Raw genomic sequence first — 18173 nt, 5'->3', positions numbered from 1 at the left:
TGGATTACCATATACATTCGGTTGTTGTTTGTTTATATCGAAATCTCGTTATTTTTGTTTGTGTACGTTAGCTGATGTTAGGCAATAAGATAAACTGAGAGTACCGGAGATTGGAACTTTACCCTCTTGATTGTATGTCACGTTATTCAGGCGTTAGAATATTCAGTCATAGATAAAGTATGTGTTATCCTGGTGTTATACAGTGTTTATAGATAACTAATTATTATTGATTATTAAGTTATTGTGTCTTATTTTGTCGTTAATTCATTCGAACCAACCATAGGTGATTATTTCGTAGTAATTTCCGTCCCGCGTGTGCTTCGGGATTCATATGAAGTCATTGTGGATTAATTTCTCTCCCACCTACAAAGGAAGTGTCTTGAAATCTAGTATGTAGCAAAATCATAAGCATTCTATAATGATTTCTCACTTGCTTCAGGTTTGCCTGGTAAAATATCGAAGAATATTCAAGATACTTTGTTTCTGACGACCTAAACGATGAAAATGTGAAGAAGCACCTGCAAACGTCCAAGAAGTAGAACTAGATACATATAATCGGCAGCGGTTTGATTGAGTGACCCTTCTCTTTTTAGAAAGGCAGTCATTTTACTCTGTTTAAACAAGATTGACAAATCATCAGTGATGTAAAATCAGAAGTGCTATGATTATTCTTCAACAATGCATTATTGCCGACTTAATGCTGTTCTGTAGAAGAATGGGATTGTTGGTACTGTATCACCAAGTTGCATACATAATTACTTTTGATGATAAACTTACCAGGATCTGAATTGTTATGTATGGCATGACTTCCAATGAATTTAAGGACTGTTTTATGTTCTCAACCATCGTATAATTGAACCAGCTACACCAAACCTATCGATAGCCCACACTTTTCGCTTACTCTGTTAGTCTCTGTTTATTTGGTTGGGCGAAGCAGCTTTTACATAGTCTGGTCTGTCACCGCCCTTTTTATCATATCTCCAATTCACCTCACTTGATAAATTCTTTTATCAGTATACTTAGCTCATTCTTCAGAATTTCACAAAGCGAGTCCGTACAGTTACCACGTTAAAATCAAGAAAGCCGGTTCCAGACAACTGTACTAAAGTTTAACCGGTCAACCTAGTCCAGCACATTGCTGGGTAAGTGATGTGACCACTCTTCTGAGAGTTCAGTACTTCCGACCCTTTTAACTGTCATCTTTACAAGCCTAACATAATTTTTACTCTTTCGAATGTGGAAATATGCTTCTGTGAAAGTGCTTATCAGGAGAGATAAGATACTGACACCAACGACTTGTTTGATTACTTCAAAGTCCAATTTTTAACATCAATTTATCCAGCTTCAGGTATCCTGTTGGTAGCGGATGTCTGAGGCGGTTCTAATACGCAGTTGATTTTACGTCGGAGCGATTACTCAATTAAAGTAGCTATCTAATTGCTGTCATTACAGTCATGTGAACACCAACTAACGTTGTTCTTCAGTAAGTCGTGCTGAGCTTATCAAAGTTATAGCTTTGTTAAATAGACAGATCTCCTGTTTCATCGTTTACTCGTTCTGATTTTCTGTCATCGTTAGAAGTTAGTTACTTGTTCTTGAATTCCCGACTCAGAAATAAACTCAAATGTCTGCTACAGTGGTTATAACTCTTACCATTTCTTTGAAGAAATTCAATTTGAACATTTTTATACGTCCCCAGGAGCTTCGGTGACATTTGCTTCTAAGAACATATCCTTGATTCTGAACTCAAAATTACCGAGAATATTTTTCTGAGCCGTCGAACTCTTGGATAAGGTGAATAAATGTCAACACGAAGACTCTTAATTGGGACGGGATTACTTGAGCATGTGGGCGTTGTCACTTTGAAAACTTATTCCTTTTGTACTAAGTACATTATTCTATTACAACATTGAATGTGTCCTGTAGTGGATTTTTAAAAATCCCTTTTGATTATAATAGATAAATAAGTCAATGTGGGAAGTGACGTGACTTCGAAGCAAGATCTTGCAGGTTACGTATTTGTGTGATGGCTGTTTCACAGTAATGGGTTACGTCCGTGAGTATAATGGCTGCGATATATAATAGCTCACTTATAATATCGTAACAGTCCTAGAAGAAGGTACAGAATACGTACCATTGGGAAACTTGTAATTACAAGTAAAATGAATTATACATGAACAATAATTTGTTCATTCGTTGCAGTCACTTGATAAGATCCAACAGTCATATAAAGAACAACTTTACTATCAGTCAAGGAACAGTATTCAACCCAGAAAAGTAGAATGGTTCAAATCAGTTCGCTCCTATATTGGGCAGTCAACTGTATTACTACCTTTATACTAGAAATGAAAATAATTACCGGTTGTCAACAGCAAGCATTTCTGAAACCAACAGGTACATGGTTGACCTAAAACTTGGACCGCTTCAATGTGTTCCTGACGTTTAAATTCCCACAGAAGCACTCTCATGAGTTCGATAGTTCACAAAACGATAACAGCCAATTACTTCTAGAGATATCACAGGTATTCGGAGTTTGACATTGCCTTAACATGTGACATCTTTTATAACCGAAGTATACCAACTCAGCCAAATCGGAATTCAGAAATGAAGGGGTTTGATGATGTATTTAGGAAGCTTTCGATATGTCGTGAAGCGTTTTATCTAAGCTGGCTAGTAGTTGTAAAGAATGAGTAGCAGGACTTACCTCATAATGAACTGGCTCAGATAGATGAACGAGTGCTTCCAGCCAGGGTGCGTCCGGCAAAACTTATGAAGTCAGCGTCAATGTCGAAGACTTACAGAACTATATATTTTTACAATTTATTTGTGGCTACACTTCCTTATAATATGTAATCGACCTTCAAAATAGTTCACAAGATATACAAAAAAGGTATTCTGGGAAAAGATGTGAGTACAAGCAAAAGTAATTGCATTCCGACGGTAATTTTCTCAAATGGTATGTGGCAACCGTGTAATGACTAATTTCTCAATAATGCTGTTCGTTTGATACAGATGTACAGACAGCTCAAATCTGTCGCATTGACTCTATCATAATGCACATAATGTTAGCTTCAAACACTTTAAGAACGGTGTCCAACAGATTTTTGTTTTCTATCTTCTTTGTCTATAGCACACATTATGTTTTAAATCATTAACACACCTAAATATCATAGCAAAGAAAAGCGATATTTTGAAATGGCAACGCAGTATCCTGATAAAATTGGTGAACTCCTTTTAAAGGTATAATAGTCCTGTAAAGTAAATTTCGCTAAGGCGAGAGATAATTTGGAACTGATGAATATGATTTTTGCGGATGGTAACAAAGGAGATGTAAACGAATCCTCTTTACTACAGTCACTTTTAAACAAAGCACATTTGAATATTAAAGTAACCGCGTTTTCGTCATATTAAGTTCAGAATTTATCTCATGAACTTGCACTGAAGGCGACGGAAGAACACTTTTCGCCAGCAGAAATCGCTGATGATATACTAAGGTTTAATGATCGATGTTTGTTGGCACAGCGATCAAAAGTTTCTTTTGAAAGAAGTGAGAATAAACAAATGTTAGTTCAATAAATTTGACCGATTTTGCCGCACATTGTTAGTTTTTGGGATCTTAAAGGGTTAAGGGCGTGTTAGTCTGTGTAATATTGGTTACTTTTGTTCTTCTTCAAAGTTCTAAAAATCAATCTATTACCAGCTCAAGATGACCCCATAGAGGTTATTAGATTATATGAGTTAGATGATTACCTTAAAAAGCTTTTGGTTTCTTCTTGGATGACGACGAAAGCTTCAAGGTATAGCTAGCTGGTTCAGAGAACGCGTAGGAGTTCTTTTTGCCGATATCGGCAAAACATTTTGTTATTTCGCATTAATGAATTTTAGTCTATCAGAAATGTTTTGTTAATATTATTGCTCCTCAGATAAATTCAAAGGCCAGCTATTGATAATTTTTTTGACACAATGCTCACGGTTAAAGCTTAACATTTATTTACATGATAATAGACATTTTTTGAAAGAAGTTAATTATTGTCTCATATCGCTGTCCGGAAACAGGTATCATTTTCGATTATCGGATGAATTATTGTTCGACCACTACACAAAACCAAGCAACTGTTATTCTTCTGTTGAGTTCAAGAACGTACGTTCTAGATATTACTATAGAGATATCATCGTGAATTCGAAATATTCTAATACATTACAACTAATCTCAAATAGGCTAGATCATCGGCGAGATGCAATCAAGAAGTTGAATTTGAAGAAGAAAAAGTGAAGTTACACTCTATAATCGCAGATTAAAGCACAACATAGGACATTTACCAAAAACTAGATTTCTTTTTATTAACCTTCACAACCACTCACAATTGAACAGATTAGGCGATATCATAACACACCACGATCAATGAGTTTATCTAACGAAGGCAAGGCTATAATAAAAATAAATCAGTTTTCGATGTTTTGTCGCAGTGAATATACGTATTAGGCTCTATTAAGTTAGAGATATCAACCAAAAACCACAGCCGCACCTCATTATACTCAAAGGCTAACTGCTTGCCAGTGTGTAAAGTAGAAGCCCTCAGACGTTAGTAGTTGGGTTACGGATTTGTATATTGTTCCACATACTTTGCTTCGTTAAATCTCAGAATGTACAGCCCCAACACAAAGAGTAGGACTCTTTACTGAGTACATGAGTACATTCTGGCTGAGAGAGCTTCATCAGTCTGATTGTCTTATGATCACTAGATTAATTTTAGGACAATATATACCCAGATAAATCCTTGATGATTTTTCTCCATTATTTATCAGAAATCTGAACACAAAAGAAAATGGTCAAATAGATGCAGTAGATCTTTATCCGTTAAAGCATTTAAGCCCCGGTGAAAAGGTAAGAAGAAATAGACGTTGTTTTACCTTTATTGTGGAGTGAAAGTAAAGTAAACAGATTTTATCCGGAAAAATATCAAAGTGTATCAATTTTGTTTGTGACATTTACTGGTAACCCTAAAAGCACTAGTCAGATCATGCGATATTCGCATAAAGTGTATTTCAAACAGAATAGTCAGCTTATAAGTAGTGATCTTGATTAATCAATCTCATTCGAGGTACGACTGAAAACAATGATAAGCACCTACAAAACAAACTTATCACTGCCAATCCTCTTTATCAAGAATGATTGATTGTTTATTATATTGCTTCATTTCAATCTAGGTTGTACTACGTAGTGATCATGCTTTACTGTTCAACATTTGCACAGTTAAGATAAGGAATACTGAGAACAGTATATACAACTGGCAATAATTTCCTCTTCAAAATACAGATGTATGGGAAAATTCTTTTCAGTGAACTTCCCTCGATTCATACAGTTGTGAGCCGAAATGACTGACCAGTTGTAATAAGTGTAAAATAAGCAAGTGTTTAAAAATTTACAAGACGTTCTTTTCAGATATTTTGTAGAATGAATTCGTTAATATTAAAATTAAAAGAGGTATATCTGAATTAAACTAATAAAACTAATCTCCTTGTTAATCATTTTTGACTTTCACACTCATTCCATCATTGATCTGAAAATTTTCATGTCGTTTCTTTATGAAGCCTGACACTTGTCTTTCAATAATAATAATAATCTAGAGCTATTTATTGATTAGCACCGTTCTAATAATAATATATACCTTGCCAGTAATTGATAAAAATTACCATTTTTAATAAAGATTAGCCCGAATATTGGGTTGACTTCAACTTACAACGTTGTCACGATAACTAAAGGTGCATTCCTAAGCATGTTATATTCAGCATCATACCCCTCGCCAAAAGAATTTTAAGGGAATTTTACTGCTTCTGTGGAGTTTTGTGGCTGAAATCGGTGAAAACCAGTCATATGCATATGAATCATCACTCTTTCCCCCATAAATGTTGAAAAAATTAGTTTACTGATCTTTCGTTGTCATTCTTGCCAAAATAATTAGCGCTTACTTTATTCACGTAAAGTAACCGCAAAGTTCACATCAACGCAGAGAGGAAGAATCAACACGCATAATGACGAAATAGTTTAAAAATGATATGAAATGATCAGTACTAGATAATTATGAGTTGAGCAAAGTACTAAAATGTTTTGTTTCATGTACTTTTCACAGGTAGCGTATTTTTAATATAATGGATGAAATAATATATTTTTTTTTCTTCCCTCTTCTATTTTCCTAATTCAGTTTAAATTAGAAAATGCTTTAAAAATATTAAGCGACCCAAACCATCCATTTAATCGTCAAACAGTACAAAATGAATATGGAATACAACTCCCAACAATATTACAAACACGCATAACTGAAGAGCAACAACGACAAAACGTAAGTATGCTTTATCAGTAGGCAAATTAACCTTCACTAACAGATTTACGGAGTTCATAATTAAAAACCTGTTGGTGTTTCACTAGGTTGATGAATAAATTTATTATGAAACGAAATATTAAAATATAGCGTGTATCTCTGTGCGGTAATAAAAATTATAACTGATAACTCTGAGTAGGCCAAATCTAATTAGGGCTTCTAAAGTGAATGGAAGAATATGAAGGGGAAATATTTTATCCTATGTAAAAACAGTGACATATGTGCATAACACGCTTGGTTATTATGGTTCTCACACTGATATTTTTTAAGATTTTTAATACAAGCCCTGGCTACTCTTCAATACCAGGGTACCGTTACTTACTAACGCCTTTTACCCCCAATGGGGCAAAGGCTCCTGACCAGCATTCTTCAACCCACTCTGTCCTACGCCTTTTCTTTCTAGTTCTATCCAACTGTTATTCATCCTTCTAATGTCTGTTTCCGTTTCTCGGAGTAATGTGTTCTTTAGTATTCCTCTTTTCCTTTGGCCTTCAGGATCCCAGATGAGGGCTTGCCTTGTGACTCAGTTGGGTGATTTCCTCAATGTGTGTCCTATCCACTTCCAGCGCTTTTTCCTGATTTCTTCCTCCACTGGAATCTGGTTTTTTCTCTCCCACAATAGATTGTTGCTGATAGTGCCTGGCCAACGGATCCGAAGTATCTTGTGTAGACAACTGTTAATAAACACTTGTATCTTCTAGGTGATGGCTTTCGTAGTTTTGCAGGTTTCCGCCACATACAGTAGGACTGTATTGACATTTGTATTGAAAATTCTGATGTTGGTGTTGGTTGACAGTTGTTTGGAGTTCCAGATGTTCTTTTACTGTAGATATGCTGCTCTTGCTTTGCTGATCCACATCTTCACATGTGCATCAGATCCACCGTTTTCATCAATGATGCTGCCCAGATATGTAAAGGTTTCCACATCCTCCAAAGCTTCTCCGTCAAGTGTGATTCGATTGATGTATACTGTGTTGTGTCGGAGAGTCTTGCTTTTCCTTTCGTGTATATTGACACCTACTGCTGCTGAGACTGCTGCTACACTGGTTGTTTTCTCCTTCATTTGTTGTTGCGTGTGTGATAGAAGAGCCAGATGATCTGCGAAGTCTAAGTCGTCCAGCTGCATCTTAGCTGTCCACTGTATCCCGTGCTTCACTCCAGACGTTGACGTCTTGATGATCCAGTCGATCACCAGGAGACAGAGAAAGGGTGGGAGTAAACAACCTTGCCCGACACCGGTCTTTACCCCGAATGAGTCGATGAGTTGTCCTCCATGGACAATGTGGAACCTTAATCCATCATAGGAATTCTGTATATTGACTATCTTCTCAGCATGCCGTAGTGTCGAAGAAGCCTCCATAGTGTTGCCCTGACCACGCTATCAAGTGCTTTCTCGTTGTCAGTGAAATTGATTGTTTCACGATGATCCGTATAGTTGCGATTGGGTCTGTACACGATCAATCCTTACGGAATCCAGCCTGTTGGTCTCGAAGTTGGCGTCTACGGAGTCCTTCATTCTGTTTAATAATACCCTGTTGAAGACTTTTCCTGGTATTGAGAGAAGAGTGATGCCTCTGTAGTTATGACACTTGCTGAGATCGCCTTTCTTTGATATTTTGATCAGAAGTCCTTTCCAGTCTGTTGATACTTGTTCTTCATCCCAAATCTTACTAAAGAGAATGTGGAGTATCTTGGCAGTTGCTGATACATCTGCTTTCAGTGTCTCTGCTAAAATGTTGTGTGGTCCTGCTGCTTCGCCACTCTTTACTTGCCTGATGGCCATGCTGATCTCTTCAATTGTTGATGGGCCAACATCGATTGGGAGGTCCGTAGGTGCCGCTTCGATGTTGGATACGTCCAGTGGAGCTGGTCGATTCAAGAGTTCTCTGAAGTTTTCAACCCGCCTGTTCCGTTGTTCTTCAATGTTGGTGAATTTTTTGCCTTCCTTGCTTTTCACTGGTCTTTCTGGTTTACGGTAATTTCCAGCAAGTTTCTTTGTTGTATCATACACTCGTCTCATGTTTCCTTCTCTTGCAGCCTTTTCCTCTGTCATTGCTAAATCTTCCACATATTTACGTTTGTCGGTTCTGATGCTCCTCTTCACTTGCTTGTTTGCTCCTGTGTATTCAGACTGTGCTTCGACCTTCTCTGTTCTTGTTCGGCTAGTATTAATTGCTTCCTTCTTGTTCCTCTTTTCTTCAATCTCATCCAGTGCATCAACGGTGATCCATTTCTTGTGATGGGGCTTCTTGTGGCCCAGAACCTCCTGACATGATTGCCTCCCTCATCTCTTTCCAGTTGCTCTTCATAGTAGTTCCCTCTCCATTGAGTAGATCATGAAAGGCCTGGAACCTGTTGCTGAGGGCTATCTTGAATTTGATGAGTTTGTCAGTATCCCTAAAAAAAGTCGTATCAAACTTTTGTGATGTTGTCCGCGCCGTTGTCAAGTGCTTGTTAAGTTTTAATTTCATCTTGACGACTAGCAAATGATGATCTGATGCTATACCAACTCATCGCCTGGTTCTCACGTCCTCTATCTTCCTCCTGAATTTTGCATTGATGTAGATATGGTCGATTTGGTTCTGTGTAGTGTGATCAAGTGAAGTCCATGTGGATTTGCGTATGCATTTGTGTGATAATATACTGCCGCCTATAACCAGCTTGTTGAAGGCACGTTGGTTTGCAAATCTTTTACCACTCTCCTCCCTTTCTCCCAGTCAGTCCATGTCGTCCCATGATGTCTTCTTATCCGGTGTTGTCCATTCCAGCCTTGGGATTTAGGTCTCTCATAAGAATGGCCAATTCCTTTTGTTGGGCATTTCCCGACGATTGACTGCAGCCTATCGTAGAATTGATCTTTAACGTCTTCATTGTAATCGTTGATAGGCGCATAGCATTGGATGACGTTCATTGTAATGCCTTCTTTCTTCGTTTTGAAGGAGGCTTTGATGATCCTTGGTTCATGAGATTCCCATCCTATAAGTGCCTTTTGTGCTTGTTTGGATAGCATCAGTGCAACGCCTTGTGTATGTGGAGCATTTTCTTCTTCTTGACCAGAGTATATCAGTAGCTCTCCTGAAACTAACCTTTTTTGTTCAACTTGCGTCCAATGTGTTTCCCTGATTCCAAGCACCTCCAGGTTGTATCTTTTCATTTCTGCAGCAACTTGGATGACTCTCCCGGTCTCACAAATTGTACTTACATTTCATGTATTTAAATTAATGGTTGCTCCGGTTGTCAGAAGGGGCATCGGACTCATGACTTTCGAAGGAACTCAGTTTTCATCATAAGACGTCATAACTCTTCTAAATCAAGACCTAACCCCCAGGGCAGAGTTTAAATGGTTTGGGTTATTTTTTCTGGTTAGCGTTTTTTTGGCGAGTAAGTTTTCTACGGGATGGGATCGCTAACCCAATGCCCAACTCTCCTCCTTTATTTGGGCTTGGGACCAGCAGTACCCACAGAGGGGCTCCAGGCGAAGTTACCGGTGTACCGTAGCTCCTTTTTAATTTCAACTGCGGCTACTCCAAAGGACAATCTCTGTTTAGTAGAGACGAAAGTTTACTAACCATAAGTATCCTTTATTAGTTGAAACAGAACTGATATAATTGTGTTGATGAAGATGTCAAATGTGACTAGATTCAAGAACAAAGAACAAACACCTATCCGACATCCAGATTTGTGTGACGTCAAAAACAAATCAACACTATATCTCAATTCACTGACCTTGGTTGATTTTGCTTACACTAATTAAAAGTGAGATTTCGAATAAACTCAACAAAGCCATACTTATTACTTATTAATTGATAGCTGATTGGGTGGATGCAGCTGACAAACGACATTAAAAATTTAAATTGACACAACTAAAAAATAGAAATGATTTGCTATGCTATTATACTTACTCATTGCTAACTATTCCTACCAAATAAGGCGCCATTACTGAAACCAGTTATTATTGGTATCCAGCTGTCGATTTCAGTTTAAGTGCTACAGTACAATAGACTAGAGAAATATTGAGATCGTTAAGGTAGCTGAATCGATCGCTTGCATTGACTCTCAAATTTTAATCGAATGGATTTCGAAAGTCTTACCCATTGATCAGTTGAATGAAAATTTCTAGAAAATTAAAGCTGCCTACCAGTTACAGTGTAAGATAGTGAAATCAAATAGAAATGAAGGCCTCAAACAAATGAAGAGGTATAACGTTTGTCTAATCATATCAAACAAAAAGGAAAGAACAATAAACGCCCTGGTACGGCCGAGAGTGGGGAGAGTCAGCTCTCCCTCTCGAAACGCTCTCAATTGACCACGCGTAAATAACCTCTGACAGGGAGGTCCTACTCACTACCTTCTCGTGGCATTACTGTTGTTTACAAAATTGAGAGGACGAAAAGCGAATGTCCGGCGCTCTAACCGGGTTGGTGGACACGGAAAATTCACCTAGGGGAGTTGGAAAACCCTCATTCCAAATCAACGGTGTACATGCGTTCCAGTATCTTGATGGAACAAATGATGTATGAATCAATTGTTGGTCATCGGCTACCATGGGACTGCAGCTCCTCACGATGCTTCAGTGCCTTGTGGATCAGACCTTTGGATCAAAAGCTCGGGGTGTGGCCCCCTAAGAAAACCACCTGTTTCGGTTTGGGCACCTGAGCAGTATCACAGCCCTCACACAAATCAAATGAGATTTGTGTGGCGCATATGTACCTGGTGCCCTTTTGTACAAATATTTACGTGTTTAAGCAAAATAAAATAAATAAAATGTTGGGTTGTTTGGTTTTACACAGATGTTGCTTTTGGTTTCTTAACTCCTATAAAAATCTTGATAAAGTCTTTCATTAAAGTGAGGACAGTTAGAAGAACGAATCAAAAATATGTAACGTCTGTCAACTTTCAAGCAATAATAATTATGACGTAATCCAATTACACAGTAAAGGTTTATGTAATTTATTCCAAATAATACTACTTTTGTAGGGGGCTTGTAATACTACTAAGTGGTATGAACGGACATAGGTGAAGGGGTTATTAAAAAAATCCAACTTAGCTTCCTGAAAGTTGATCATTATTACCGTCAGTTCATCACTTATGCAGAAATTTTACGATATATCAAAGAGGTGGATCTTTCAACTAAAATCTTTTGGTCTCTTTTGTTGAATTTCAGAGAAAAATACGAGAAAGTAAAAATCAACCAAATGTCGCACTAACTACTGTTAAAAAGAAGAAGAGAGATTTAAAAGTATGTATGAATTACTATAACCACTTGTCCTTTTTAAAACGTTATCCACACTCAATGTTTAATGTTACAAGTAACTTCAAGTTTGTTTATATTAAATCGAATATAATTGGTCTACTTACCTAACTGGCCATTTTCAGTAGGTCTAAAGACAACTAATGATCATTCCAGTCAAAATTACTGACAATTCACTAATTTTTATAGTTGATATCTTGAGTCAATTGAAGCTAGGCCACCATGGGAAACCTGGAAGAACTGGACGGCCGTTTCGTCCTATTATGGGACTCCTCAGTGGCAGTGCGCATCCACGATCCCGCACTCCCGAGATTCGAACCCAGGACCCCTCATTGTTTTCTGATGATTCTGTATTGGACGAGTAATAACATGGTAACTTATATCAGATATTAATCCAGGTTGAATATTAATGTCAAGTATTGTTCTGAGTGACTCAGCCATAAAAACGTTTTTCATGACAACCAGGATAGTTATGACCGTATGATGTTGAATATGCCATATTTATCGACCAAAATAACCTTATTTACCATGAATATATCTGAACACTTACTAGCTTATTAACAATATGTATATTTAACTGATCCCATTCATCTGCATAATTTACTGATACTACAACCAACATTCCGTATAATTTAACTGGTTGGCTGTGAAGATTTGAGACGATTCAGTCCATTAGTGAACCTTAGTTTTTAGTAGTCTTCTTGGCCAAATCAATTCATGATGAAAACCGCTGAAGAAATTGTCTAATTGTGTTTCAGCTTGTTTTATGAGCGGTTATTGTAATAGTATTTAAGACTGAATTAACCACCCTAGCTATTCATATTTTGTCAATTGACTATACTGGATTCACCAGCTGCTGTGTTAGACTATCACCTCAGGGACACATTCTTGAGGAACTGAGACAACAGTAACTGTTCTTCCGACTTATTTTCCAGTGCATGTAGTGCGCATATATATAACGTTTTTTTAATCTTTATTGAATGGTAAAAATTCAAGTTAATTCAATATGACGAAACGTCGGATAATCATTGCAATGCTTTAAATTTGATTCAACGTGGTCTAATTCCATCGAATGCACAAATTACATTTGATCCATCACCAATGCAAACAAAGTCAATGCACTTAGTATCCGCAAGTACAAAATTACCACATCAATCTATTACAATTAGTGGTAAATCCTTTTTTTTCTTATCATTATTTTTAATTATGATTTCAGATTTCATAGAATGAATGGAATGTGATTAGAAGTAGTGGAATTCAAGACGCGTGTTCTGTCCTACTTAAGACTCATCATTTAGATGTCCCTGTATCATCGAATCGATCCTCATTATGGGACTCAAATGAAGTACCTTTCGCCTCAAACTAAATTGAGTTATTTACTTAGATACTGAGTCCAAATAGCCTCTCACTACTGGCCACATTCCATCAATTCTATATATACATTGTTATGATGGCTATACCAAGACAATTCAGATAGGATGCACATATTCCAACCAAGACCGCTCAAAGTTTAGTCAATATATCAACTATAGGATGATTTGAACCATTACAAATCAAATTAATAATTTAAGAGTGTTGTCGTGTTTTATCTTGTTAGATAGTTAGGGGAAGTAAACAGAAGTTCCTGGTCATTCATGATCAGAATATGTCAGTATTAACGTCTCAGACAGTAAAATCGAGTGAAATGGATTTTAGTCCTAAAGGAAATGTTGATTCCTCCATGGTTGATGGTATTCCACAGTACACTTACGGTTTAGCATAAGATCAATTACTTGGCATCTGAACCTCGTAGGGAATCCCATTAGGGTTGAAATTCAGTAGTTTATATGACTAATTTTGAGTTGATTCACAATATCACCCGTCATAATTGTGAACCGATTGTTATAATGATTGTTATACTGAATCTATACAAGCTTCCACATTTGGCCGCTTTCTAATGTTACACAATATCGCTTAATAATATCAGTGTTTTCTGACTCATACTATCCTGACATAGTTGGACTCCAGTACTCCTTAGTTTTCAACTGTTATCCAGACAGTTTCAGTTTGGTGGTAAGCACGAACTACTACGTTGGTGGGTACAGACTACCTGAATGAAATCTGTACGATTATTGTAACCAACAGTTGGGGACTTTGACTGACATGGTTCATAATTAATTATACGTTCCCTATTTATCCTCTTCAGTTTCGAAACAATCTTCTAATTAATTATTTCTCCTCAAACTATATTGTATATGCCTTAGATTTCCTACTATTACTGATACTGTTGCTAGTTCTGCGACGGCGGCATTTCACTACGTCCTGCTAAGATTTAATTTGTAATCTGAACTGAAGCACATAAGTTCCAGGCTTTATGTTGTTTAAGATTGATTATTCGAATCGCCACAAATCCTCTTATCCATCTTAAAAAATATTTGTTTTTGTTAAATCTCATTAGATTTATGTCCAGTGTATGAACCTACTAATATTCTTGAAGTCCCCAAACCCATAACATGTAAAAAGAAATCACGTAGTGTTCTGTCTGACTCAAAATCTGCTGTCGTACATGATGTAAGCAAACCAGACAGAAATGCAGAATCTGTAAGTTATTACTATTTTATGGAAGGAAAACGCTTTATTTACACCGTGTATAGTGATAAACATTCATTTCAGTTGATCGTACTGAATAAATTGACTCATTGATAGTATAAGCACTTGACAAATATATTTTTGTTGTAACACAATCAAATATGAGCAGAATTAAAAAAAAGTCATTATTGAGGTGCTTGCTGAATTTCACAGTTTACATTACAACCTGACGCTTAGTTCAACAACCAGAAAGAATCGAAAAACACTAAATGGTTATTTCGTCCCTAGTTGGGACTCCTCAGCAATTCACATTAACAATCCCACAGGGGTCCGAATCCAGGACCTTCAGATTTTGAGGCAAACACAATTTAAAGAGTCTTTTTAATTAGAATACAGAAGAAAATTTTAAGTGCTGAAAAAACAAAACTAACCTAAGCAGATATATGTGGATAGTATGTATGTGTTAACAGTAGACATCCTGTATTGAAGATTCTGACTTCAATATTGGCTGACAGTTATTTTGAGTTTTATGTATTTTTCAACTATGGAAATATTGCGCTTGCTTTGTCAATCCTTGTCGTTACATCTGCATTAGATCCTCCTTGTTAATCGATAATACTGCCAAAGTACATGAAAGTTTCTCCTGTAGCTCTTCTAGGGCTACTGCCGGTCTAAAGCCCGGGTAGGGGAGTAGGGGTTGGACATGTGGTCACTAACCTCACCCCGTAGAACATAAACTTGCTAAGAAACACTAGCGAGGAAAAATATTTTAAACCAGTCCTGAAGCATATTTCACTAAAATTTAAAGTTGTGAAACAGAATAGATTTAAGTGATCTGATCTCAATAGTCTTGAATAGTTGTAGTCAAAAAAGGTAGATAGAATAGTTTCAAATTATTGTATTCAAACTCTCAACATGAGCAATGTGCCTGTTTAAAAGTATATTGTGACTATGTATCAAAACCAACGTTGAACTTGATAATTTCAAATATATGGAGCATTGGATAGAAAGGCAACAATCAAATACCGATATATTTGTAGTATCTCAATCGGTGCGAATTGAAATTTTCCAACATTTAGTAACTTAATATAAACCAATTCTTCAGAGTAAGCAAACAAATAAACATGTTATTATGAGAAGGGGTTTTGTGGAGATTTCAGTATTTTCATAGTTGAAAGCATTAGTCAATTGAAGCTAGACCACCAAGGAAAACGTGGAAGCACTGGATGGCCGTTTTGTCCTATTGTGGGACTCCTCAGTGGCAGCGCGCATCCACGATCCCGCCTCACGAGACTCGAACCCATGACCTACCAGTCTCGCACCAGAGCACTTAACCTCTAGACCACTGAGCCAACATCCTTGGTGTTAATGTGTAACTTCAACCAATCCACGAAGTTGAGCGACCGTTCACTAATTGTCTTCAGTGAGTTCCTACCTCACAACAGACGTGGTTGAACTCCACTGGTCACTGCTTCTCATCAGAACTCCAGGAAGTCACTTAAAGTCAGTCACTAGTGAGCATATGATTATTATTATCAGAAGGGGTTTTGTGAAGATTTCAGTATTTTCATAGTTGAAAACATGAGTCAATTGCTGAGGAGTCCCACAATATGACGAAACGACCGTCCAGTGCTTCCAGGTTTTCCTTGGTGGTCTAGCTTCAATTGACTTATGCTTTCAACTATGAAAATAAACATATGTTGATTTGATTCGTTTATTCGTCTATTTACTCTGAAGAAATTGTTTATATTAAGTTACAAAACGTTAGAAATGTCAATTTCTATTCATTAATATATAAAAAATGTCACTATTTTCTTATTGGCATTCTACTCGTACTAAATTTGTTTGAAACAAATCAAAAATTGATATTGATATCTACATCACTATTATCATACTTTGTTCACATTCATTGTCTTTACATCTGAAGGTATTTATCACAGAAACTTCTACCGTGTCAAAAAGACAGGCATCATCCAAAGCCACAGTAAGTTACAATTAATAATAATATAGAAGTCAGTTTATTAAATCTATTTATATATTCTTCACTTGTGATAATCATTGATAACGGTTTGCATTTTGACACTGTTTATGTTAAAGACTGTGATTGTTCCATCTCTATTAGCATATGTATATATCTTGAGCATATGGTGCTCATATTGTTGTTTGGTGACAAGTTTTAACGAATTGTTAGCATGCACACTAGAATCCATATATATCCCTCTGAGAAGTTCTAAATAGAACAGAATTTACAGCCCATTGTTTCTCGCTACTAGCCAGGAATCAACAGTACTCTTTATGTTGAATGTATTTTTTTTTCCGTAGCCTCCTCCTTGTACACCTGTAACTACTGCTTCACCACATGGCAATTTTTGGTTAACTACAGAAGAAGGAGTATTTCAAACACAATCAGAAGATTATCAAGCATTTGAAGCACAATTTACTGAGAACTGGGACAAGTAAGCGATTCCTATGTAAATAGTTTGATCTTTTTTCTATCAAAGACTGATAGTTAGGAAATTATCATAAATTAGGTAACATTTAACAAGTTTTGTAGTATGTAATGAACATCATACAGCACTAAACAAATAAACTACTAATGATTACGTTACTTCTAACGGTTCTACTGAGAAAACATCATCTGTAAACTTGACGAGATCGAGAGTTGAGCAATTAAAACAGCTCCTGATCGCTGTATATCTCAACCTGACTGACGACGACAGTATGAACATTTGTGTTGTAAAATCCGTCGACTGGATATTACATTGGTTGTTTCAAGACTGAACGAGTCTTTCTAATTTCGATCTTTACATAACTCCAAATCCATACTAGTAATTCCTGTTTGCTACTTGCAAATGATTCTATATCACATGTCACTTCTTAGTAAAAATTAAATTTCTAATAATTGAAGCTTTTTCTTCTGGAAATAAAAGAAATTATGTTAGTGATTAAGCGGCAATTTTATAAAATAGTGGACAGTTTTGTCGGACACCACTTGAGGTTGCGAAATCAGGTGACAGTTCGCCATAAGCTCTCACTCGACTGGTAGTGTTCGAGTAAAGAGCTTTCAAAAGGTTTATGTACTTCTGAGGTGCACCTTTCAATGACAGACACTGCCATAGAGCCTCTCGGTCTACAGAGTTAAATGCTGCTTCTAAGTCAAGAAAAACTGTCATTGTCGGATGCCGATAAGCGTGCCTGTGCTCTAAACCTGACGAATAGTGGATATGTGGTCGATGCAGCTACGACTATGTCTGAAACCAGCCTGATTTTCTCGTGTTTCCAGTTCGCGAGTCTTTGTTAGGCACCAGATAATTATTGAGGCCAGTATTTTAGATGTTATATTAGTCAAACTAACCCCTCTACGGTTATCACAGGATGATTTTGACCTCTTCTTATATATTGGGACAATCAGTGATTGTGACCAGTCGGATAGGATTATGTCCAACTCCAAAATTTTAGCTAAAGTATTAGTCAACCTAATCGCTAAAATTGGACCATAATATTTAAAGACCTCTGGAGCCAATCCGTCTGGACCAGCTGCTCTTCCTTGTTCCAGATCAGCTATGGCCTTCTGAACTTCAACTAGAGTCGGGGGACCTACTTCAATGTTCCATTTAGAGTGTTTGGGAATGGTGGGTAACTGTAGAGTAGCTGAAGGCCAGCTAAACTGTTCTCTAAAGTGTTCCACCCATCGTTCTAAACGTCTGGGCCGAGAACAGATAAGAATGTCGTCTTTTTCCAAGATCATCTCAGATGCATTAGACTTCTTAATTCCGGTTTCTCTTATTAGTTTGAAGAGTTATAAAATAAACAGTTATTTTTGTTTACCATTTAACTCTTTTTTATTTTGTTTTTAAAAGAATATCAACCCTCTTATGTGAACTCGAAAATTTATTCGATTTCTATGGCATATCAGTGGCTGTCGTTAACGGTATAAAGTGAGCTTCATTTTATCGTTGACATGGTTACCCCCA

General features: G+C 36.9%; 2 protein-coding genes across 2 annotated transcripts in view; both read left to right on the top strand.

The window, feature by feature from the left end:
* Positions 1-3195: 3195 nt before the first annotated feature.
* Positions 3196-4927, top strand: Smp_130550 (hypothetical protein; the record flags this gene model as incomplete). The annotated part of the gene is made up of 3 exons (XM_018798640.1): positions 3196-3240; positions 3418-3563; positions 4807-4927. The coding sequence occupies 3 exons, from the start codon at positions 3196-3198 to the stop codon at positions 4925-4927; spliced, it is 312 nt and encodes a 103-aa protein (XP_018653562.1).
* A 1420-nt stretch (positions 4928-6347) lies between these two features.
* The window catches only part of Smp_165760 (hypothetical protein), a gene marked incomplete at both ends in the record, with an annotated part of 45575 nt that continues 33749 nt past the window's right edge, over positions 6348-18173 (top strand). Inside the window, 7 exons of the mRNA XM_018798639.1 lie at positions 6348-6359; positions 11545-11619; positions 12628-12802; positions 14069-14211; positions 16127-16183; positions 16522-16655; positions 18060-18137. Of these exons, the coding sequence (XP_018653561.1) occupies positions 6348-6359; positions 11545-11619; positions 12628-12802; positions 14069-14211; positions 16127-16183; positions 16522-16655; positions 18060-18137 (674 nt within the window). The remainder of the gene's footprint in view (positions 6360-11544; positions 11620-12627; positions 12803-14068; positions 14212-16126; positions 16184-16521; positions 16656-18059; positions 18138-18173) is intronic.

This window comes from Schistosoma mansoni, chromosome 7, assembly GCF_000237925.1.
Source record: "Schistosoma mansoni strain Puerto Rico chromosome 7, complete genome".
NCBI classification, from domain to species: domain Eukaryota; kingdom Metazoa; phylum Platyhelminthes; class Trematoda; order Strigeidida; family Schistosomatidae; genus Schistosoma; species Schistosoma mansoni.
Note: the sequence above shows the minus strand (reverse complement) of the source record. Positions and strands in the feature narration are given on the sequence as shown.